Below are 25600 nucleotides of genomic sequence, written 5' to 3' on the forward strand. Positions count from 1 at the left end.
CTGGGACTGGCAATAAGTGATGAAGAAGAATGAGAAGAACTTGGGAGAAGAGAAAAGAGGGAAGGAGAAGGAGTCTGAGAAAGAGATAGAATGAGACGAAGTTATATATGAAGCGAAAAAGACGGAGGGCAGAGCTAGACGGAAAAGCTTATTAAAATGAATGCAGATAGACAAATTTAGGGCAAAACAATGTCTGCCGGGTCTGCTAGTAACATGTATAAATTAACCTGTGTCGATTTGTATGGACGAAAGTTAACCGATATCGCGCCATCGATTTTTCGATAGGATTTGGGCTCAGCAAAAAAAGTGCTACTATGCATACCCAAAAAAATAATTTTCGAGCCTGCCAAAAAAATGGCGAAAGGGTCAATCTTTCGACCAAAATGCTCCCCAAAACCCAAAAAATATTTTTTTTTTCACACTGATTGTACTCCGCTATTTAGATTCAATCTTGCAGCAATTAGGTCATCATTGTCAGGAAACGGAGCCATTCAGAATTAAATTTAATCGAAATCTATCCTTAGCTTGCTGCTGGTATGCCCATCCTTATCCTTTTTTTTTCTGAATGCAGCTTCTTTACCAACTGAACTGCGACTGCTAAGTGTAAGATCATTTTACCGTTACTGTAAGTTCGAAAAAGAACATCCTATTTTCTTTAGCAGCCGAAGCTCTGGCAAACCCAAATTCCCAATGGTTCTAGTGTGTTCGGGATAGTACTTAATGGTGCTTGTTAAAGGAATGTACGTAAAAGTAATCAAGAGAATCATACACTAAAAATAAATATATATATGTGTCACAAGGATTCTTCCATAGTTTAGGAGTGCGTAAATATAATAGCTTATTCTTCTATTTAGACAATCAAATATGTAAAAAAATACTAGACACACACAATAACACGCTTATAAACACAATACTACTATTGCATTAATAATCGAGCTTTTTGTAATACGCCACCCAGCAAAAGGTAGCTTCAACAGAAAAAATCTAAAGACTTCGATTTATTAGGCGTTTCATGGAATTGATACTTAGTTATTATGTTATTCTGATTGAAATCGCACATGTGCGTAATATTATGATTTTATTATTAACCATTTGTCACACCAATATACGTAATAGTAGTTGCATGGATAAACAAGTAGTTTAATATAAGGAAGTGTGATGTTCTTGGCATTTTTAATATTCACTAATATTATTCCCTTTATTGAACTCAAATTGAACAATATTTTCCTATTCTTTGACTTCAAAGAATATCTTTGGTCTTTGAAATTGAATACAAAAACTTTGCATGTAATACCCAATGTAGAATATATTTCTGAGAAAAGATCGCATTTAAAAATATTATTATTAATATTAGGCACTGAAGGCCAATGTAGCTAGTGTGCTGTTAAATTAGTGTAATATTTTATATTATCCTAATAAATAATAATAATTAATATTAGGCCTGGAAGCACTGCGACCTTTATGTAGATCTATTGCGAATAACCCTTCAGCCTAATTTTTATGTGGAAGCTTTTGATGTATCTAAGTACCTCCTCAGGCTTTTTACTCCATATCACGTAGGGATTAAGAGTCACACATATATGGAAAGGTCTCTGTCTTGTCGTAACAAAACCTTGTTTTGGCTCCCAGGTCTTTAAGGATTTCAATGCAGTAATCCACTAAAAAGAAGAAAAGTGCCTGAAATTTTCTAGATCCTTTTTTTAATATGTTTTCACACTGGGACAGGTTAGGTTAGGTTGAACTGGCTGGTCCGCGAGCACATCACATACCCTGAATGAAATCACAGTATTAGCAGAAGTTTGCTAGATGACCAAGTTGAAAAACCCTATCAAAATCCAAGACATATGTTATAAAAAAACACGTGCTGCATCTAGATCTGACAGCTGTATTACTGCTAAACACTGGAATTTTAGCCTGGAAATCGCAGGGAATGATCACAAAATGTGCTCGATCATCTCCTTCTCTAAGCTGCACTTCCTGCACATGCTATAACTGGTAAGGACGAATTTACGAGCATGTGTCGCCGGGAGGCAGCGTCAAGTCAGTATGACCATCATGAGCACCTTGTTTTAATGATAAGAGTAACAGTTTTAGTCTGAGGTTGTAAGACCTGCATATAATATTCGCCTTTTTGCAGTCCCGTGCTTGGTTCTTATCTCGTCCAATATAATTGGAGCGTCTACGGTATGAGTTTCGAGCAATGTGCTAAGTAAGCTCATCGGCTTTTTCATTTCCATTTATTCTCGTATGCCCAGGAACCCATATATGTATATTTCTCTCTATCCCGACTCTTTACAAAGATTACTTATACTCTAGCAAACTTTAAGATGTTATTCCAGCAGCGACTCTAGTCCTAATTGTTTCTTGGCAGTCAATGTAAACAATGGCGTGGCTGGAATTTTGGATATTATCCTGCGATGTTTCTACTGATCTTGTCACGGCTACTACTTCCACTTAAAAAAAAAAAACAATGCAGTGAAACCAATGACCGAATTCCTATATACCCTCTTAACATTTTGTGAAGCTGGTTTTTTTAGTTTCCATCAAACAAACAAGAATTCTGTATTATAGGGAGAGGATGGGCTTTATAATCGTTGTAAATACCCAATGAAGGAAAAAGCGCGATGCATCCCACCTACAACCCGGGTTGTTTTTATACGCATAAGATGCCTCAACCTTCTCCACTCTCTCTTCAGCGTTGAGCTTCCGCGACAACTTACTGTCTGGAATGGAAAAGTTTAGCTCTTATATCTCTCTTCTTGTCAGCAGGACCATAACCACCTTCTCCGCATCGACGCTCAATCCGAAATTAGATGCCAAGGTATGTGCAACTCATAGCGCCTAATCCATCAAAGAGATAACTGATGGACCGCCGCTGCTACGCTATCTGTGTGCGGTAAGTTTCACGGAACTGATATCGAACCACTTAAGAAGTTGGTTGATGACCAACTTCCACAGCAGAGGTGACAGGACCCCTCCCATCCGATCAGCCCCCACTGAGAGATAATCTTTCTGCAATTAAGCATGCAGCCTAAAGAAGCAAGTATGTGGTAATTTTTAATTTAACTCTGAATGTTAGTTCTATCGACATCTGTATTTGGAAGCTGAAGAATAGGGAGACCTTTATTTAGTTGAGAGAGGCAGGTAGAGGAACACTTGATCTTACTTGATGTACTCAATCGGCGTTAGTTATCGTGAATTAGGAAAAACTGGCGTGATTTTTTGTGAAATAGCTAAAATGGCCCAGGCGGTAAAGCGAAAATTAATGATGATAATAATGATCGAAATGGTACCATCGCAATATGCCAGTAAGTGTTTCTTTTTTTCAGTTTTTCTTAAACAAACATAATAACTGAATATTTAAATGCTACAAGCCGGTATTAAGCTTACAAATTCTTAAATATTATGATAATGATAATTAAAAAAAATTGTATATTAAAATCGGTGTAGCTTTCAACCGAGTTTGTTCGTTTTTCTCTTATACATGTTCCCGAAAAGAGTTATTATTGTTGCTTCGCTCCATTAAAAGGGTGCACCCACTCATAAATTTTTATAAAAGTCCTCGAATAGGAGTCCAAGGAAACTAGAAAACTAGCAGTCTCAAAAAGGTTGGACCATAAGGATGTTGCCGTGGGGACACATCGCATGCAGTACATATATAACGTATGAAGGGGTTGATTCTGGACAATAGATGGTAACAACTAGATTCACTGGACGTATTCTAGCTAAGATGTCCACCGTGTGACTAGATTTAGGGCCTCTTTTGAACTCTTGCGCCCACCGTTCTGCAAATTATTTTTTAAACTCAGAATCATAAAATTTAAAAAAAAATATTAAGGCTAACTCTGGCATTACAATAGACCTTTAAAATGTGGCAATTTAAGTAAACATGAGTGGAAGAATACTATGAACTATATCCACAACACATAGTATGAAAAGCAAAGCCACTATTCAATGTCCATAACCTTTTTACATAAAAAAAGGCAAAGTGCTATTTGTGATTTATGGCAATACCCTTTTCATGGCATCCGATCAAAGTTGCCTTTTATTTGTCCGCTGTTTAACTCCAAACGATAAAGTTTTCATTTATGTGGTTGCATCAAAATTTATTTGTATTCAACAAATAATAACAATGATAAATTGTTTTTGGGAAAAAAAATATTAAACAATCGCACAAAATATTTAGTACTTATATGAATCGCACGAATTCTCTTGTTGTTTATGTACTTAAACATTCATATGCTTACGTGCGACTATAATTTCTAGTTTTTTGTAATTTGAATAGAATGTTTGATTGGGAGATACGTTTGACCATTATACTTATTACATTTCTTATTATAGCTTTGATAGCCTGACGGTGGCTTGAAGTTGATGCCTATCCTCGATGTGCGATATTTGTTCATTGAAATACGAATATATTGCAACTGGGGAAATGTTATGAAAACCGCTCAAATATATTACACCCAAAAATTATGATAACTAATTCCACACTGCCGATAAATTGATTAGACTTTTTTTATATTATGACTATTTTAAGCTTAGTCAGGCCCGCTAGCTGCCACTGGGATTAATATGTTCCTCAGACATAATTATATTTCTTTGTGAAACAAATTTTTTTTTTAAATAAATTTAGAATTACAACAGCAACTTAAATTGATAACTATGTTAATCGTTGTATAACAAGGGCATGAATTTACATTAAACTGACATTGAATTTGTAAGTAATTTGCAGCAACGCTCCAACCGAGAACCACTACGGTCCCTTCTTTGTAAAAGCAGGCTTAGAATTATAATCTAAAAAACTAAGAAACACGCCGTACCACCAAAGAGGATAAATATAATAACAGGCGGCAATCGTTACTTGTAGCCATTTACTAATTGTTTTCTTCGAGGTAGTCGCTGTTTTTTTTTTTTTTTTTTTTTTTTTTTGCGAGATGTGGATAAATGTCTACTATACATTTTCGTGGAGTATATGTGTTTATTTTTCTGACAGTATTTAATTAATGAATTAATTCTTTTTCCAAAAATCACAGTTGCACAAGGTTCCTCAATGGCATGGATAAATGCCAGACAATTAAAAATGTCCCTCTTAGAAAATATTACGCTGAAATTTTATTAATTTCAAGCGAATTACTCGCCAGTCATAGCAGACTGGTGGCTCTTATTAGGTTTATCCTTTGGTAGCACAGAGGTTCATGTCTCCGCTATTAAGCACAACTCGTTCTGTAGTAATTTATTTAACCACTGCCGCTAATTGCCGATAGATGGGTCCAACTCTTCCTTGCTCGTCTAGCCTAGAGAGTTACAAACAAGCATACATACAAGTGAAGCTAATATAAGCGTGTTAAAAAGAATGCGACTTCACTGAAAAACTTCTCAAGCATTTCTTTTCGTTTCTAGTCGCAATATAATTTTGGCATAAGGGGGTCGATATCTGAATAAGGGGGACGAATATGAATAAGGGGGACGATTATGAATCAGCTCTGCTTCATACTACTACTTCTACTTCTCATAATTGGCACAAAACAAAGCAAACTTTTCTTTTCTACTCACCGGCTGTGACGACTGGCAATTGTAAACGCTCCAACAAACAAAACGCACAGCAAATCCAAATGCTAATAATTCGTAGGAATTTCAACATGCTGCTCATGTTTCGGGTTCACTTAACTTTGGTGAAAGATAGGATTGTATGCCGTAGCGTTGAATTAAGAACAAAAAACGTTTGCGTACTTTTTGTATTTTGTTTTTAGTATTGTTGCTTCTGTATTACGCATTGTTTATTGTTGCCAAATGTTGTTTGCACTTTTTTCTTATCTTTGGCGAGTGTTTGTCTGTAGATTTGTTTTTGTTGCTCTTAATTTTGTTGTTAATATATATTTATGTAAGTGCTATTTTTTATATTATTTGTTATTACACATGTATTTTGGTTTTACATACCAAGAATTATCATAGTATGTGTTTACGTAAATATATAGTGACATCTCATGAATTTTAGACAAAGTGTAATTATGTTAATGTTTTTCAATATAATAACATTGTTATTGTTTATGTTGATTGTTTTGCTTATACTAACACTTTTTTGGACTATTAAGGTAGAACAAACACACTTTCTTACATCTTCTTTATGTGTGTTTTAAACATTTGTTCTTTCTTTTATAATTTTTTGTTAAGTACCTTTATTTAATAAACGTACAAATTTTAGTTGGGCTTTATTATTTGTGCATTTGCCCTTTGTTTTTTAAACGGTTTTATTTAGCTTAACTCTGTGTAGCGTTGCCTGCGTATTTTTAATTGAAATTTAAGTAACTTCTTGTTAACTACAAGCTTAAAACTTGGAATAGAGTTCAAAACCCGATAACAATTCATGGATCGATTTATTTCAAATAGTCGTATTTTTGGTCCAATTTGGCTCATACTTGGAACACACACGACATACAGGAATAGAAAGTAAAGAAAAAAATCGCCGCCAGGTGGAAATATTTTGTCGTGGGCTTCCACTGTCCGTAGGTATACAATTATCTCGCTGATAGCAAAGGTCTTGAGATATAGGCCACATCGTGAACTCGGCTAACCCTAGGATGTGTTTATACATTGTGGATATTAAATGAAAGCTGTTGATGAGAGCTTTAAATAAGTAAAATAATTTTTATTTTGGTATTCTGTTTAGTTGCATAAACCTGGCAAAACGTATAAATATGCATGCGAAGCCGAAATAAAGACATGAATTGATAATACCTACATACGTACATATGTACATATGTCCGAGCTCAAACGCATAAACTCCATGTTGCTATTATCTGCAATTCTCGTTTGGTGGGCTTAAAGTGTTGCACATTTTTAGGACTGGGACTAGGAACGAGACTCGGAATGGAACTGCGAATGGAGCTGGGGATATGACTGGGAATAAAGGGTAGCGCAAAATAAAAAGAGCTATTGAGAAGAGAAAACTGAGAAGGAGAAAGAGACTGAGAAAGGATAGGATTAGACGAAAATAGAGAGATAGGAATAGATGAGGAAAAGACGGAAGGGAAGAAAGGGACACAAAATATGAGAAAGGCAGAAGGAGGAGTGAATAAAATGATAAAGTAAAGGGTGAAAGAAGAGGAGGGAAATTAAGAAGTAAAAACTTATTAAAACTTACGCAGATAGATCAAAGCTAGGACAGAACAAGGTCTACCGGGTCTGCTAGTTAGAAATAAATATGAAGCAGTAAACATACACAGAAGGTACAACATTATATAAAGAATAAATCAGTGGACTACTTTAATGTATGTTTGAATACTGAAAATGCAATCTTTATAGTTGTTGAGAGCTTGTTTAAATAAGTAAGTGAAGATTGGGCTAAAATAATAGTAATTGGCCCAACCAGCATACAAATAATAAAGTAGAAAATCACGTAGAATTCTCTGCGGCACATTAAACGATATCTTCGCTAGAAGAGACGAGCAGTCCAAAAATTTAGGTCGTTGAAAAACATAACCAACTGCGCCGTTCTCCTTATTCAGTGATTTCAGATCAAATAAACCCAAAAGAGGAATAAAATGGAAATGGGTTAGAAAAAAGGATTTAGCATAAAGCAAGTGGGATAAAGTTTCTTTGAAATCTTTCCGTACTGGCCGAGTGACTGCTGTATATGTGGTTCCAAATATTCGAAGCATATTCTAGCTTAGAGCGCAAGGTTTTTCTAGGCCGTTGGAAGCACATAACATACAAAATTGGTGATTGTGAAAACAAAGACAACGCCTATATCAACATATTCTTTAAATGACGCGAACTGGCTGTCTAAAATAGCATACGATGAAAGACATACTAAAGCATTTATTAACATTTAGGAACAAATTATCCGCGCGACACCAATCAACCAAAAGGCAATAATCTGATGCGGCATTAATTCTGCGGAAAAGTTTGAGATCGTCAGCATATAGCAAAAACTGGAAATTTTGAAGCAAGAACCTATGTCAATTATGAAAAGCACAAAGAAGAGGGGGGGGGGGGGGGGGGAGCGGGCAAAGAACATTGACATGGGGTACTCTAGATGTTGCAACAAATGGGCGGGACTTAACCCATACACTCAAGTTTATGTAAGAGGATCGGGTAAGGTACTTTTTTGATGACCTCTGAAAAGTCTGTGTGTATTATATCAACTTGAGATCTATTGTCGCATGCAGAGATACAGAAATCCGCGAAAGATACTAATTTAGTGACAAAAGAGCGTCCAGCAACAATATCTTGTTGATACGAACATAAAAAAAGAATGTTTGATGAACTGCTCTTTTCGTGTCCGCTGCTTTATGTAGTCCCCTTGTTATTTACAAAACTTTATTAAAGGAATGAGTTTTCAAAGTACTCGAAGGTCTTTCTGTATTTAAACAAAACGAATACAACTCCTCTCATGACACTCTCCTAAGATAAATGAGTAGATAAAATCTGAGAAAATTTTAAATTTTTTGAGCACTTTTGCACTACTCCCCATAAATTAATAAATATAAGCTTGATTTTTATGCAAATATTTGTATTCTACAGCTTATGAAATTTATTTATCGAAACGAAATTGTATGTTGTTTGTGTGCTTGTTGTAAGTTTTACCCTGCAAGTTTACATATAGAAATGCATATACACTCTAAAGCCTTTCCCTTAAGTAATCTCTGTAGCAGGAAGAGTTCTATAAAGGGAACAATTTGGAAACAGATTCAACATCATACATTAAGACCAAAACAAGTCAGTTAAATCAATTCAAATTCAGAGGATAAGTCCAGGTAATCTGAAATATTGCATTGATCTCCAAATTTGTTTTTTGATATAAAATGTGCCAAAACGGGAGTGAAAAAGCGGATGAGCTAGCCAAAAAGGACGCATCCCCGAAGCTTGCTCCAAAGACGGCCCAATTAGATGCACCAATTGGGAGAGATTAGGAAAAGGTGCGAGTTGCACGTTATCGACCAAACGGGAAGGGCGTGGACCCAAGCGCGGGGCTGTTAAGTGTCGGAGATCATATGCGGGTCTTACAACCTTAGATTAATAAAGATACTCCTTACGTTAGAATATAGGCTTTTGATTTATGACACGTATTTTTACTGGTAGCTGCCTTCTCACACCATATACAAAATTATGATGGCGATTTACTACTGTAGATATTATGGCTGAGCTTTTCTTCTAATTTGCTTCGTGCCCTCTTTTAATTTTCCCTAAAATTGGTGGAACGAAATCCATATATTCTATGCTGATTCCGAACGGCATCTCAAAGGCAGATTAACTTTCACTCAGAAGGCTCTTCATGGCAGAAATACATTCAGAGTACTAAGGTACTAGCCCGACCATCTCGGGAACGATTTTGTATGACCACATAAAACCGTCTAGGCCATACCATTTATTTTATAACATAGGTCCTGATTTTTGTTATGGTTTTTGAATTTGGTCGTTACACCAAACTTCTGTTAATACTATGGACTCATTCAGTCTATGTGGCGCCCTCATAGGCCGGCCAGTTCAACCTTATTCTATTTGTTGGAAAACGTTCCAGCTAAAACAAAAGAGCTGCTTCAAAATGCGAATGCAGGTATTTATGAAGATGCTCGAAACTATCGCAAGAGGGGATAAATTCGTATTTGAAACAACATGTTAAACTTCATCGGTTTCGGAACCAACAAAATTATATCAACAAAAGTACTAGATCTAAAATGTATATATTAAAACTAGTATGGAGCAATCAAAATACCAATCAACGGAATATATCCATACTAACTTTTTTTAGCTATTTGGGAATTATCATATATAGCACGAAACTACAGTAAAAGTAATGTAGCGGGGACAATTTCCACCGCGTGGGACATCGCCATATTAAATTCTCCAGTTAAAAAGAGGTAGAGAACTAGTTTTGATTCAAAATGCACTAGAAGAGCAGAAGTTTTGAGCTGGAAATTTTCTCTACTGGGTAGTTGTAACTATACTTTGCTTGTGTGTTTGTTATGAACATAGTAAAAGTTTCTACACTTTTTAGGACATTGTGTCGGCGGCAATTGTTTGCAAGTACGATGGATACAGAGGAACGTCGAAAGAAATGCTGCGGTAGAGTAGTGGGAGAAGCTGAAAGAAATACTTCAAGCAAACAGCAAGGAAGAGAATAAAATGAAGTTGTATAAAGAAGAAACTGTGCAGAATTCGTTGCAATTTCCTACACAATTTTGGCATACAGTGGTGCACAGTACAATAGCAATATTTAGTAAAACAAATTTGGAACGGTTTAGATTTCTCGAGAAGAAAAAGAGAGCTAACGAACTCGATACCCAAATGGCAGACGAGAAACGTCTTAAAAAATGAGAATGAAAAAAAGTGTGAAAATCTTATGCAAACTGTTATATACATATCAATGGAAGTTATAAGTATAGCTATATTAGGGTGGCCTCCTTTCAAACGTTTATACCAAGAACAAAAACATAGCACATACAATTGGGTCGCGATTGGAGACGATTACGTATGTAAACCAGGGTCAAAATAAAGATTTATCTATGAAGACTTAAAAAATTAAAACTAAATTTTTATTTTATAATTTCCAAAATGGCTAGATATAACAGTAGGCCACCGTGGTGTGATGGTAGCGTGCTCCGCCTATCACACCGTATGCCCTGGGTTCAACTCCCGGGCAAAGCAACATCAAAATTTTAGAAATAAGATTTTTCAATTAGAAGAAAATTTTTCTAAGCGGGGTCGCCCCTCGGCAGTGTCTAGCAATCGCTCCGATTGTATTTCTGCCATGAAAAAGCTCTCAGTGAAAACTCATCTGCCTTGCAGATGCCGTTCGGAGTCGACATAAAACATGTAGGTCCCGTCCGGCCGATTTGTAGGGAAAAATCAAGAGGAGCACGACACAAATTGGAAGAGAAGCTCGGCCTTAAATCTCTTCGGAGGTTATCGCGCCTTAAATTTATTTATTTAATATTTAATATAAATATTGGACCCGATTGGTGCTGGTGAAGAGGTGCCTCATCTTGGGTAAAATAAATATTTGAATTTATTCAGTCTTCAAAACGTAAACTTGAAGACATGTGCAGCACATGAACTAATCGGGCCCAAAATTAATATGTAATATTTCTGACCTGGGTTCTACCGTATGACAATATGAGACCGGAAAAACTTTTATTTAATTACTAGGAACCACTCTAATATAAAGGAAAATTCTAAGTCATAATGTATGGGCGAAATTACAACCAAGGGTTCAAAGCACGGGAAAACAACATCGCAATCATGAGACAAAATTTGTTCCAACTACAAAAACATTTTCTTAGCGGGAAACCCCTCCGAAGTGGTTAGACAAAGAGTCCGATTGTAGTTTTGCCTTGAGCGGCAAAAACTTATCTGCTTGCCGATGCCGTTCAAAACCAGGATAAGATACGTAGGATTCATCCCGCTTATTTTTAGGAAATAATATAAAGGAGCACGACGTAAATTAAAATCGATGGAATGTGGGGAGAAGACCGAAAAAGGGCGGAAGTGGGAAGATTAAAAAGGAAAGTAAAATTTACAGGAAAAAGGAGAAAATATAGAGAGAGGAAGTAGAAAAAAAATGTTAGGGTCAGCGAATACCGAAAAAACGGTGAAGAACGATGCTGAGAGGGAGAAAAAGTCAGGAGATAATGAAGTAAAAAGGAAGGGACACAATGACATTGAGAACAAAAGTAAGGCTACAAGAAAAAGGAGAGCCAAATGAAGAAAAATCGGCAGAGAAAATAAAAGGCAATAGCTCAGCTTACTTTGGATCTATTTTTATATAAGAAGTAACTTCAGCAAGCTGATTAAGGGTCTGCATGAATGTATGTGCGTCACTAATAAATTCTTTACCAAATTTAAAAAAAAAAAATGGATAGTCGCAGCAGCGATTATCAATTTTTATACATTTCATGAACATGAAATGGTATATTAACTTTGGTCCGCTGTTTGTAACGTTGAGAAATATAGAAGATAGGCTCACCATTAAGTATACCGAATTGATCAGGGCGACGAACTGAGTTGATATAGCCATATCCGTCTGTCCGTCTGTCTGTCCGTCCATCTGTCTGTTTGAACGCAAACTAGTCTCTCAAATTTTGAGAGATCTCTATGAAATTTGGCACAAGGATGTATTTTTGTATTATATTAGAAATTTTTCGGATCCGGTAGGATCGGACCACTATAACATATATCTCCCATACAATCGATCGTTCAGATAAGACGATTTTGGCCATTCCTGCCGCAATTTAGAAAGTATAAACGCGAAACTCGGTGATATATATTTCAATATATCATAGAATATTTTCTGAAAAAATCACTTTGATCGGAGCTATATATAATATATATCCCATACAACCGATCCTTCAGATATAATGATTTTTAGGAATTTCTCCCGTAATTTTCAATATAAAAACGTTAAACTTGGTGATATTTATTCTAATATATTGTAACGATTTCACTGCAATTCCCCTTATCTGCAATCTTCTGCCAACGTTCGTATCGCTAAACTGTTGAATAAATAACTCCAATATTGAATAATGGAAAAATGGCCTTTATTAAAGTACTTCACAATAACACTTATACTTTGCAACGAATAGCTTGCTTAATAACCAAACTGATTGATAGCTCAAATGAAACTGACTTCTCGCCTCCACTGTTGTAGCCCTTTTATACTGTCCGACCTCCTCGTTGCATATTTCTAGGCTTTTCTAATTCCAGAACTTACTAGTTAGTTATAAATTTCTCAGCTACAACTACAGATGTATAACTTTTATAGCTTCTCTCATACCCCTTGCGATTGTATGTGTGAGGGACACTTCCACAATCACAATTGCGTACCTTTAGGAGCATTTCAGATAAGATATCTGCATGTGCTTGTGCGTTGCTTTTTCGCCGCGTGCACGCATATGTGTAGACATAATGATTGAATTATTGATGGGAATTCACGTCACTGTTTAGCGTCGGCCTAGAGATGGCAGGACCCCTTAGCAGCGCCAACATTCGTAACAATATCATAGAAGATTTCTTGAAAAAATCACTTCGATCGGAGCTATATAAAATATATATCCCATACAACCGATCGTTCAGATAGAAAGATTTTTAGCAATTTCTCCCTTAATTTCCAATATAAAAACGATAAAATTGGTTGTAATTATTCTAATATATCATAGAAGATTTCCTGAAAAAATCACTTTGATCGGAGCTATATGTATATTGTATATATTTTTGCCATTTTTTATTTTATATTTATCTTAAAAATCGTTTAGTTATGTACATCTGTTCACTATATATTTCTTATCTTATACATCCGATTATTTGGAGATTACGAACGGGATAAGATTATTGTTCAGCCCCATTCATGAAAGGTACAGTCCCGCCCTTACTTGTTTATTATTATATTTTTTTTTTTTTTTGTTAAGTTTTTAATATCTTTTATTTTGCACAACACTGTATTTATAGCATTTTAAAAATACATATACTCTCTTGCATACTTTTACAAAGAAGTTTGCAATGAGTTATGAGTTGAGTTTCAACTGCCCAAATTTCCAATTGATCAATGTGAATATGCATGCGAAATACAAAAACTACCTACACACACACATACGTATCCTCACAATGTAATTATTACACATACATACCCAAATTGTACTATTCAAAAATTGAGATTCTAACTTTTCTTTTGTGTTACTGATGGATGTATAACGGTAGCAATTTTTTCAACTTTGCTGCTACTTTCGTGAATGTTTCCGCCAGTGCACATATACACATATACATGTACTCGAATATGTTTGTATGTAGATATACATATATACGAACATAGTTGCTACAACTTTGCATTTGAATTTGATGCACTGCCATGAGCTGCAGTGGCCATCTTCAGCTGCGGCTTCATTCAATATTCGTGTACCAAAATCTGAACGAGGGAAGCTTGCTAACTTACGAACTTTATAGCTTAGAAACACATGCATACATACACACATCTTCATATAGTCCTTGCTCGCTGTGATTGTGTGGTCATGCGGCTTTTATATGAGTTCAAAGTTCATTATTTGACATTTGTCGTCATAAATCTGAGATTTTTCTTCATATACAACTTTCGTTCAAGTCCGCCCTTTTTCGTCTATAGCATTTTAAATTTCTGCTCTGACACTGTAGTTTGTTTTCACTGCCGTTTCTAGATCATTTATCCTTAAGGGATATTTTGAGGAAAGTTTGCATTTGAATTGGCAATTTAGTGCAAGAAAAGTGAATAAATCTTTTGGGGCTTCTTCAACAAATTTTAATTTCACTAAATTTTTAATTAACTCCTGCCACTCTAATTTCTTCGTTGTTTTGCTAATCTACTGATCCTTTGAAACATTATCCACATCTTAATTAATTCCAGTTCAGCTGCTTTGAGGGCGCAGTGAAAAGCTGATGAATTAATTTAAGTTTTTTTGCAAGTCTGTAAGTGTGTAAATGCATGCGTGTGTGACTTTTTACACTTGGACAAGTAAACAAGAGGAGATGTTAATATGCAAGCCCAGGTCAACAGCTTTCACCTAGGCGAAGGGTATAGCCAATATACCAAAGTGTGTTAAAAGTGCTTCATAAGAAACCTAATTTAATGTTATTTGAAGAGAGGAAGTTTTCATTGAGCTAGCCTACTTTATTTTTCTAAGACTTTAATTTTTGTAGTGTGGTAGTAGAGTTCTCACCTACCACACCATAGGACCTAGGTTCGTGTCCAGGAAAAACACAATCAAAATACTTTAGAAAAAGTATTTGTAAACGAGATCTGCCCTCGCCAGTGAGTTGAAAAATATTCCAAGTGCATTGCAGCTGCCGGTCGGGGTCGGCATAAGAAATGGAGGTCACAATTAAGAGTTGTGATTACAAACTTTTCTATCGGATTATATGGATCGAAGTCTACGACAATGAACCTCATCCCTTGACCACATCCAAACTTATCCAAGTCGGCATAGCTCACCGCAGTTTCAAATATTGCAAAGAGAGGAGTGAGTAAAAAGCCACTCTACAATCATCAGTTGTTATCCACAAACGATTGGATGCTTATTTAAAATTTAGTCAAATATATTACCCAACCATTTACTCAAGAGATATAACGCAAAAGTATCTTTGAATGCTTTGGTTAGAATAGGTAAAGAGACCTCTTTACCCTTTGGTGCGACAAAGGGAACATTTTATTTTAATTATTGTTCAATGAAGAAGACCGCATTACTCCAAAAAGTATACCGTATGGTTCACTTCCAAAGGCGAATGCTTTATTGTGGTTGCTTTCGTTATAAAAATGCTCCACGAAGGGTTTGAGGGATGTTATCGATGTTCACTGTCCTTTGTCGAATGCAGATCCTCTATGTTCTGGTAACAAGCACCATTAAGTTATAAGCCCAACCATCTCGAGAACGATTTGATATGACCACATTGAATCTTCCCGGCTATCCCGCTCACCACCCCCTACTTTCATGAGAAATTTGGTGTCGTCAGAGTCTCGGTTGCTAAAGAAACAGGATTCGCCATGGGTAGGTTAGGTTGACAATTGGACAGCAGAAGTTATAAATTGCGCTACATAGCCCTTTGAATCATTTGGGTATTTAAGTTGCAGGGTATATTCTAAGACCCATAATCTGCTGCAGGAAATGATTCATTGCCATTTTTAGTGGTGAAGAAATATCACAGCTTCGTTATGTATGCTTTTTTGTCAACCTACTCAAAGTAAGAAAAAAACCAACAATGCGAGACGAAATCACAACCACCGCAAATATACTACTAGAGCTCCGATCCCAAGCACAGAGGTTAAGAGCTGTATACAAGAATCACGCTCACAACTAGCTTTCCCTGCTCGCAGCGGTATAGTTTTTATTGACCGTGATAAGGTCGCACAAGTGCTACCCGCACCAATTACCGCGAAATCAGCCTGAATAATATCGCGTATCTAGCATAGGGTGCAAAAAAAAAAACCGATTAAACCTTATCAGTTTGGCCCTAAGTTAGGAGGAGTGACCCTACCGGAGAAACCTTGCACAAAATATCTAGGAATAATCCTAGACAGTAAGCTGTCATGGAAGCTCAACGTGGAGGAGGGGGTGAATAAGGCTTCAACGGCACCTTAAGCATATAAAAGAATGCTGGGGTGTACGTGGGGCTTATCGCCCTCTCTTTCTCATTGGGTTTTTACAGCGATTGTAAGCCCTATTCTATACTACGGAGTTCTTGTTTGATGGAAAGCCACACAAAAAGTAACCTACCTCAAAAAATTAGAGGGGGTATGCAGACTATCAATGCTTAGTATTACGGGAGCCCTGGAAACAACCCCGACCGCTGCACTGTATGCCATTCTGCACACTCCACCTGTAGACCTGGTAGCAAAGAACATAGCGTTAACAACTGCCACCAGGCTCGGTGCCTCGAGGCATCTTGAGCGCCGACCATATGGCCATAGTAGTATAGCGTCATCAATCACAAGACTAGCAGACTACCTGATTCCCTATCTGCGCTTCGAGGGCGATCATAAGGCCAGAGTAGAGGTGGACGGTTGGCGCAAAGTGCTTAAATTGCGGACGAGGCGATACATGTGTACACAGATGATTCAAAAATAATGAAAATTTAGGGTCTGCGGTATACTGTGCTGATCCGGAAATAAACCGATCCTACAGGCTGCCGGATTACCGTAGCGTTTTCCAAGCGGAAATAGTAGCCGTAACAAAAGCAGCAGACACGCTGGAAGAAAATAGCCCAAGCTGCAATCGTGTTAACTTTTATACTGGCAGTCAGGCAGCAATAATCTCACATAGCACAGCACCTAAATCCACTTTAGAGTGTAAGCAGTCCCTGGAGAGAAACGGTACAGGGAGAAGCATACATCTATACTGGGTCCCAGGGCATATGGGAATAGATGAGAAAGAAAAATCGGATGAACTAGCTTAAAAGGGCGCATCACTTGAAGCTTTCTCTGCAGACGTCCCAATTAGACTGGGCGAGATTAAGCGTAGGCGAGAGGTGCACATGATCGACCAAGCAGGAAAGGCGTGGGTTCAAGCGCGGGACTGTTAGATGTCGAAGATTATGTGTAGGTCTTACAACCTTAGACTAACAAAGTTGCTTCTATCATTAGAAAGAGAGGACTGTAGACTCATGACGGGTATTCTACGGCAGTGTCCAGCCTTTTGGCGTTCTATGCCTTTGGCTTGGTCAGTGATAGCAAATGTAGGAAGTGCGGGTCGGAGGAGGAAACAATCGAGCACGTTCTGTGCTCGTACCCTGCGCTTGCCAGGCTAAGACTCCAGGTATTAGGAGTGATACAGCTGTCAGATCTAGAAGCAGCAAGTGGCTTAATCCTAGGAAGCTTCTAGTATTTGCCAAGAGGATGGAGTTATTTTATAAAATAGGTCCTGGTTTTTGGTAGAGGTTTTCAGTTTGGTCGTTAAAACAAACTTCTGGTAATACTAGGGACTTATTCAGTCTAAATGAGGTCCTCATGGACCGGCCAGTTCAACCTCATCTAACCTTGTCAATTTGGCTTCAGACTACTGTCAACCAGATCTACACGGTGCGCTCTATCGTGGCGAAGACTTCCTACAAGTGAGTCGATACTTACAATTTTTTGCCGAAAGCAGCCTTTGGCAGGGCTAAAAAAATTATATGTATGCTGTTTTGTCTGAATTGAAGTAGCCTGTAAAGTTAATAAAGGTCTTCCAAACGACGTTGAGCAACACCACAAGCTCCGTAAGGTTTGGGAAAGAGCTGTGCAAGCCATTCGAAACCAATCAAGACTTTAGAAAAGTAGACTCGTTTTCGTGCGCTTTCTTTAACATATTGCTGGAGAAGATAGCTGAGCTAAACCATGACAATCTGTTAAAAGAGCATACAGTTACTGGCGTATGCTGATGATGTTGATGTTATTGGCACTGTCAGTTCTGTCTTCTCGGAATTAGATAAGGAAACAAAAAAAGTTGGTCTTACCATAAATGGTGACAAAGCAAAGTACTTGCTGTCATCCAAGAAAGAGTCTGCACCTTGCCTGTCACGTCATTGCTAACGGACAAAAATTTGAGACTGTGAAGGATTTCTTCACTTTTGGGCCAGCGCTAACAACAAAAGAAATGCAAGCTTAGAATTACACTTGCCAATAAATGCTACCTTATACTAAGTTGGACTAAGTAGGCAATTCAAATGTAAATGCCTCTCTCGACGAACAAAAATCATTCTCTACAAATCCTTCACCATATCCCAAGGCATGACTCGGATCACGGACGGTATCGAGAGAAGATGAGATGACTCTTGGGATCCTCTAGAGAAAAACTCTCCAAAAAGATGTATGGTCCTAAACTAGATTTTGGTAGCAAATTACGAAGCTGTGTGAGCTTTACGCAGATACGACGATTGTGCAGCGAATATAAATCAAAAGTCTTCGCTGGATAGGTCATGCTATGCGAATAAACGAAAACGGCACAACAAAGAAAGTATTTCAGCCGATACAGCAATTTGGAAGCAGACGAGAGGGAAGACATCAACTGAGTTGGGAGAGGCCGGTGGAGTAGGACTTGACCTCCCTTGGTGCCCTCAATTGACGTCAGTTTTCGTGAAACAGGTAAAGCTGGCAAGACCTGTTTCCAAACGTCCAAGGTCGCTTAGGCGGTTAAACGTCAAATAATGATGAACGATGATGCTGATGTTAAATTGCAGCTAAAAAGATTGCTCGTTCAAAAAAGAATGCTTTTTATTCCCAAAAAAGAAAAACCAAAATTTAAAATCATCAAAACATAGACATAAATCGCGAACTAATATTTTTTTCTTTCCCATGATTTAATTGTTCCTGTTTTGCTTCCTCTTCAAGTATTGTGACAACTATGTACTTTTGACTAGCAGCTTTTATACTTTGTTCCAGAAAAACACGTCAGGCATGTCTTTTCACTTATACAGCGCGTATTCCAAACGTTCGTCCTTTCTTTTACCCACCACCACTACACTACACCCATTGTCCATTTGTACGTGATTTTTGATTACTTTTCTTCCACTTAAGCTCAATAGGCTGCTTTAGTTTGCTTTCAGCGTTTCCTGTACATAAAACTTTGCGATGCTTTAGTTACTATCGTCATTCAACTTCTGTACCCAAATATTAGCGCGTGTTGTCACTTAGTTTTTGTTTGTGTCGATTGCACACTTTTCTGAACGACGACTTTAATGGATTTTTGCCATCATCATTACCATCATCCTTCGCAGCTGGTTAAAATTGGCACTTAACGGCCTATTGACCAAACAACATTTTTTGATATCATTGTTTTAATGGAAACTGTTGTTGTACAAATGTGTACAAGCATTCCAATTATTCTGCATTACTTGAAAAGTTTAATATTTTTTCTTAAAGAAATTGAGATTACAGGTGTACGCTTTAGACAGGCGACTAATATTTTTTTGCTCAATTTGAAAAGTAAAATAATGAACAGCAAATGATGAAAACGAAGAAATGTGATACTGCCTATCACATTTTCTCGTTTTCATCATTTGCTGTTCATTAGATACTGCCTATCACATTTTCTCGTTTTCATCATTTGCTGTTCATTATTTTACTTTTCAAATTGAGCAAAAAAATATTAGTCGCCTGTCTAAAGGGTACACCTGTAATCTCATTCCACTGTAATTAGATTAAGTAGTTTTATTGCCTTTCATGTACACATCGTTATAATAGGTTGGTTGGGTGGCAGGTGTTTAGTTTGAAATAGCTTACTTGGAAACTTTTATGTTGGTCCGCTAATTTACCACATACTCTAACGTCGAAGCTGGTTCGGGATACTAAGCGAACCGCTGAGTGGCAACACAAAAGCTTCGAAATGGAGAGCCTAATTCAACCCAAACTATGTATTTATGAATAGTCGTCCTCGTAAATTTCGGACGGTTGAGCATTACCTCGCTTCACAAGATGTACGCGCCAAATGTCGACCATATTGACAATCCACATCGATGGCTCCACGCTACCAAAATATTGGGTGTGACGTTTGATCAGGTTCACATTTTGGAGAGTTGCAGCTGTAATTGTACCGAAAATCCAGAGCCGTAATAAAATCCTCAAATCTCTTGCCGGCAGCACTTGGGGTAAAGATAAATAAACGCCCATCACCACCTACAAAACAATTGGCCGGCCGATGGTATGCTACTCGTCCCCGATATGGTCGCTAAGCCTAACGGTTACAAACTGGAAGTAAATACTTTCCTGCCAAAGCACTGCTCTCAGAATCACTACGTATTGCCTTCTTATGTCCCCAGAACACCATCTACAAAATGAGGCGAGAGTGCTCCCCGAAGGGTTTGAGGGATGTTATCGATGTTCATTGTCCTTTGCCGGATGTAGGTTCTTTATGTTCTGGTAACAATCACCATTAGGTCATAAGTCCGACCATCTCGAAAACGATTTAATATAACCACATTGAATCTTCCAAGCTATCCCGTTCCCGACCCCCTACTTTAATGAGAAATTTTGCGCCGTCAGAGCCTCGGTTGCTAAAGAAACAGGATTCGTCACGGGTAGGTGAGGTTGACAATTGGACAGCAGAAGTTATAAATTGCGCTACATAGCCCCTTGAATCATTTGGGTATTTAAGTCGCAGAGTATATTCAAAGCCCCATAATCTGGTGGAGGGAATGATTCATTGCCATTTTCAGCGGTGAAGAAACAGCACAGCTTCGTTAAGTATGCTTTCTTGTCAACCTACTCAAAGTTAAGGTTTCTCACACGTAAGAAAAAAACCAATAATGCGAGATAAAACTACAGCCTCTGCAAATATACCCCTAGAGGGCCGATCCCAGGGCCAGAGGTTAAGAGTTCTATACAAGAAACATGCTCACAACTAGTTTTCCCTGCTCACCGCGGTACAGTTTTTATTGGCCGTGATAAGGTCGCACAAGTGCTACCTGCACCAACTACCGCGAATTCAGCTTGAATAATATCGCGTATCTAGCATAGGGTGCGAAAGATAGAAGCCAATAGTCAAAAAACTGATTAAACCTTATCAGTTTGGCTTCAGACTGCTATCAACCAGATCTACACGGTGCGCTCTATCCTGGCGAAGACTTCAGATAAGAAAGTCGATACTCACAATTTTTTGCCGACTTCAAAGCAGCCTTTGGCAGGGCTAAAAAAATTGTATGTGTGCTGCTATGTCTGAATTAAAGTAGCCTGCAAAATTAATAAAGGTCTCCCGAACGACGTTGAGTAACATCACAAGCTTCGTTTGGTTTGGGAAGGAGCTCTGCAAGCCATTCGAAACCAAACAAGGCTTTCGAAAAGAAGACTCCCTTTCGTGCGCTTTTTTTAACATATTGCTGTAGAAGATAGTTCTAGCAGCTGAGCTAGACCATGATAATCTATTATAAGAGCATACAGTTACTGGCGTGTGAGTTCTGTCTTCTCGTAATTAGATAAGGAAACAAAAAAGTTCATCTGGCCGTAAATGGTGACAAAGCGAATTACTTGCTGTCATCCAAGAAAGAGTCTGCTGCACCTTGCCAGTCACGTCATTGCTGACGGATATGAATTCGAGACTGTGAAGGATTTCGTCTATTTGGGGCCAGCGCTAACACTAAAAGCAATGCAAGCTTAGAATTACTCTTGCCAATAAGTGCTATCTTAGACTACGTAGGCAATTGAAAAGTAAAGGCCTCTCTCGACGAACAAAAATCATTATCTACAAGTCCTTCACCATACCTATCCTAAAGCATGACTCGGAATCACGGACCGTGTCGAGGGAAGATGAGATAACTTTTGGGGTCCTCTAGAGAAAAACTCTCCGGAAGATGTATTGTCCTAAACGTGATGTCGGTACCAAATTTCGAAGCTGTATGAGCTTTACGCAGATATGACGATTGTGCAGCGAATATAAATCCAAAGACTTCGATGGCTAGGTCATGTTATGCGAATAAACGGAAACGACACAACAAAGAAAGTAGTAGTAGTAGTAGTAATTTGTTTAATTAAACAGAATCTTTTTTTACAAAGTTGATTAGAATATACAATTTTTTATAACTAAACTTTGGCGTAGTGCCGTCAGTTTATGAGTACTTGTAGTAAGTTTTTCTTTACATTACACTCGTCAACAACATTTTTGTTCATGGGTCGTGCGTATATTTTTTTTATTGCTTTTGCACCCAGAAATAAGAATATGAACATAAAAAAGATTTTGATTTGGTTTTGTACGAAAAAAATGAGAAAAACGAAAAACATGAAAATTCATCAAAATTTGACATAGATTTGATTTATTCTAGTATAGTAAAAATCAATTTAAGATTTATTCTTATAAATTTAGTTTTAGAATACAGTTTAAATGTTAAAAAATGCTTTTTCCTGCTTTTCACGCCATATTCGGTAACATTTTCTCTTATTAACGTCCAAATATAGTCCCCCATCATGCTTTCCGTATACTGGCCTTGGTAGCGTTTCTCAAACTCCATTATATCTTGACGAAATCGCTCCCCGTGTTCTTCTGAATAAGCTCCCATATTATCTTTGAATTTATCCAGATGTGAATGTAACATGTGCATATTTAGCGACATTCTACATCCGATGGCGGAAAAATTCGTAATCGTGCCAGTTATCAGCTCTTCATAATTTTCATCCCTATGATTTCCAAGAAAGCCAAGGACTACTGCCTTAAAACTGTTCCACGCTAGTTTCTCCTCATTGCTAATTAGGTCAGAGAAAATATCGCAGTTCATAATTTTTTTTATTTGAGGGCCAACAAATACTCCAGCTTTAATTTTCGCCTCTGACAGCTTTGGAAAAAAGTCTGCAAATATTTGAAAGCTTTAGACTCAATATTAAGAGCCTTCACAAATTGTTTAATAAGGCCCAATTTAATATGCAATGGCGGCATAAATATATATTTAGGATCGCCAATTGCTTCATGTTTAATATTAAATATTCCCACTCCATACTCAGTACGTTCAGGCCAATATTTTTGGCGATAGTGGGGGCATCATTTCTGCTATCCCATAGGCAAAGACAACAGGAGTGTTTGGTATATCCACCTTGCATTCCAGTAAAAAAACAAACCACCTTGAAGTCTCCAATAACTTCCCACTTGTATTCTGTATATTTGATTGCAGTTAATAGCATTTTAATACTGTCATAATTTTTTTTGAGATGTATGGAATGTGCCAGTGGAATAGATGGCAATTTGTTCCCATTGTGTAGTAGAACTGCTTTTAAACTTTTTGTTGAGCAGTCGATAAAGAGGCGCCATTCATTTGTATTACAAGGAATACCAATTGCTTCAAATCAACCTTTCACGTCATAGCAAAAACAGAGTCCATCTTCCTTACTGTAGAAACAAGAACATGTTTCATGACGATTTTTTTGCCGAGATATTCGAACTTCAGAAGTAAGTAAATTTCGTTGTTTAAGCCGCGATGCTAATAACTCTGCTTTGTCTTTTGATAGATTTAAGTCTCTTATTAAGTCATTGAGATCTTCAGAGTTGATGAGATGTGGTATTCCTGGTTCAAATTGAGGAACAAATTCGGAATGTACGGATGCAGATGAACTCGGTGTTTGAAAGCTGCCTTGAGGGAATAGTTGCTTTTCCAACACAGGTGGATCAGGTACAGGATTTTGTTCCGAATGTGGTACTGGAGCAGATGTCGATGGTAGTTCCGGATATATTGTTTTCCTTAAACGTTTCCCTTTCAGTGGTTTTACTACACAAAAATAGCAATCAGTGTCATGATTACTCGGTTCCATCCAAATCCTCGGCACTGCGAATTTCATGGCTCTTTTCTCACCCTGGTACCAAACTATAATAAAACGTAAAGCATTTCATAATAATTTCAGTTACTATGCAAATATATATATGTAGATATATGTATATATATATATGAAACAGTTAGTACAATAAAAAAGAGAAAATAAACTTGCGCTCCAGAATGCTTCTGCAAGAGTTACATAAAGCATGTGGAGCCCATTTTTTGTCCTGGTTTTTAACAGGTAGACCGAAGTAAAACTAAATATTTTTGATTGGTAATTTCATTTTTTTTTATAGAATTGAACATAGAATCCGAATATATAGGGCAAAACCCATGTACAAAAAAAATTTATATATAAAAAATATTTCTCAAATATTAGTTTCAGCATTCCTCTTTTAAAATTTGCTACCTATATTTTAACTCTGATTTAACGTACTGATTCAATGTGATCCAGTTTTTACCATTTAGGTATTCATTAATCTCTTGGTTTGTTAATACAATTTGTATACTCAGTTGAGCAGAGCTCACAGAGTATATTAAGTTTGATTGGATAACGGTTGGTTGTACATATATAAAGGAATCGAGATAGATATAGACTTCCATATATCAAAATAATCAGGATCGAAAAAAAATTTCATTGAGCCATGTCCGTCCGTCCGTCCGTTAACACGATAACTTGGGTAAATTTTGAGGTATCTTGATGAAATTTGGTATGTAGGTTCCCGGGCACTCATCTCAGATCGCTATTTAAAATGAACGGTATCGGACTATAACCTCGCCCACTTTTTCGATATCGAAAATTTCGAAAAATATAAAAAGTGCGATAATTCATTACCAAAGACAGAAAAAGCGACACAACTTGGTAGATGAGTTGAATTTATGACGCAGAATAGAAAATTAGTAAAATTTTGGACAATGGGTGTGGCACCCCCACTTTTAAAAGAAGGTAATTTAAAATTTTGCAAGCTGTAATTTGTCATTCGTTGAAGATATCATGATGAAATTTGGCAGGGACGTTACTCCTATTACTATATGTACGCCTAATAAAAATTAGCAAAATCGGAGAAGGACCACGCCCACTTTAAAAAAAATTTTTTTTAAAGTAAAATTTTAACAAAAAATTTAATATCTTTACAGTATATAAGTAAATGATGTCAACATTCAACCCCAATAATGATATGGTGCAACAAAATACAAAAATAAAAGAAAATTTCAAAATGGGCGTGGCTCCGCCCTTTTTCATTTAATTTGTCTAGGATACTTTTAACGCCATAAGTCGAACAAAAATTAACCAATCCTTTTGAAATTTGGTAGGGGCATAGATTTTATGATGTTTTCTGTGAAAACGGTCGAAATCGGTTGATGCCACGCCCAGTTTTTATACACAGTCGTTCGTCTGTCCTTCCGCATGGCCGTTAACACGATAACTTGAGCAAAAATTTACATATCTTTAATGAACTTAGTTCACGTACTTACTTGAACTCACTCTAACTTGGTATGAAAAATGAACGAAATCCGACAATGACCACGCCCACTTTTTCGATATCGAAAATTACGAAAAATGAAAAAAATGCCATAATTCTATACCAAATACGAAAAAAGGGATGAAACATGGTGAGGTAATTGGATTAGTTTATTGACGCGAAATATAACTTTAGAAAAAAGTTTATAAAATGGTTGTGACACCTACCATATTAAGTAGAAGAAAATGAAAAAGGTCTGCAGGGCGAAATAAAAAACCCTTAAAATCTTGGCAGGTATTATATATATAAATAAATTAGCGGTATCCAACAGATGATGTTCTGGGTCACCCTGGTCCACATTTTGGTCGATATCTGGAAAACGCCTTCAAATATACAATTACCACCACTCCCTTTTAAAA

General features: G+C 37.1%; 1 protein-coding gene across 5 annotated transcripts in view; it reads right to left on the reverse strand.

The window, feature by feature from the left end:
- LOC137245263 (uncharacterized) overlaps window positions 1–25600 on the reverse strand; it is a 275054-nt gene that overhangs the window by 226183 nt on the left and 23271 nt on the right. For 2 of the 5 annotated variants that reach the window (XM_067775629.1, XM_067775626.1), the window contains exon 2: window positions 5554–5888. In XM_067775629.1, the coding sequence (XP_067631730.1) occupies window positions 5554–5650 (97 nt within the window). In that variant the 5' untranslated portion in view covers window positions 5651–5888. Of the gene's footprint in view, window positions 1–5553; window positions 6278–25600 lie in introns of all 5 variants that reach the window. The other 3 variants (XM_067775625.1, XM_067775624.1, XM_067775628.1) reach the window with 2 other exon arrangements.

This window comes from Eurosta solidaginis, chromosome 3 (genome assembly GCF_040869045.1).
Source record: "Eurosta solidaginis isolate ZX-2024a chromosome 3, ASM4086904v1, whole genome shotgun sequence".
NCBI classification, from domain to species: domain Eukaryota; kingdom Metazoa; phylum Arthropoda; class Insecta; order Diptera; family Tephritidae; genus Eurosta; species Eurosta solidaginis.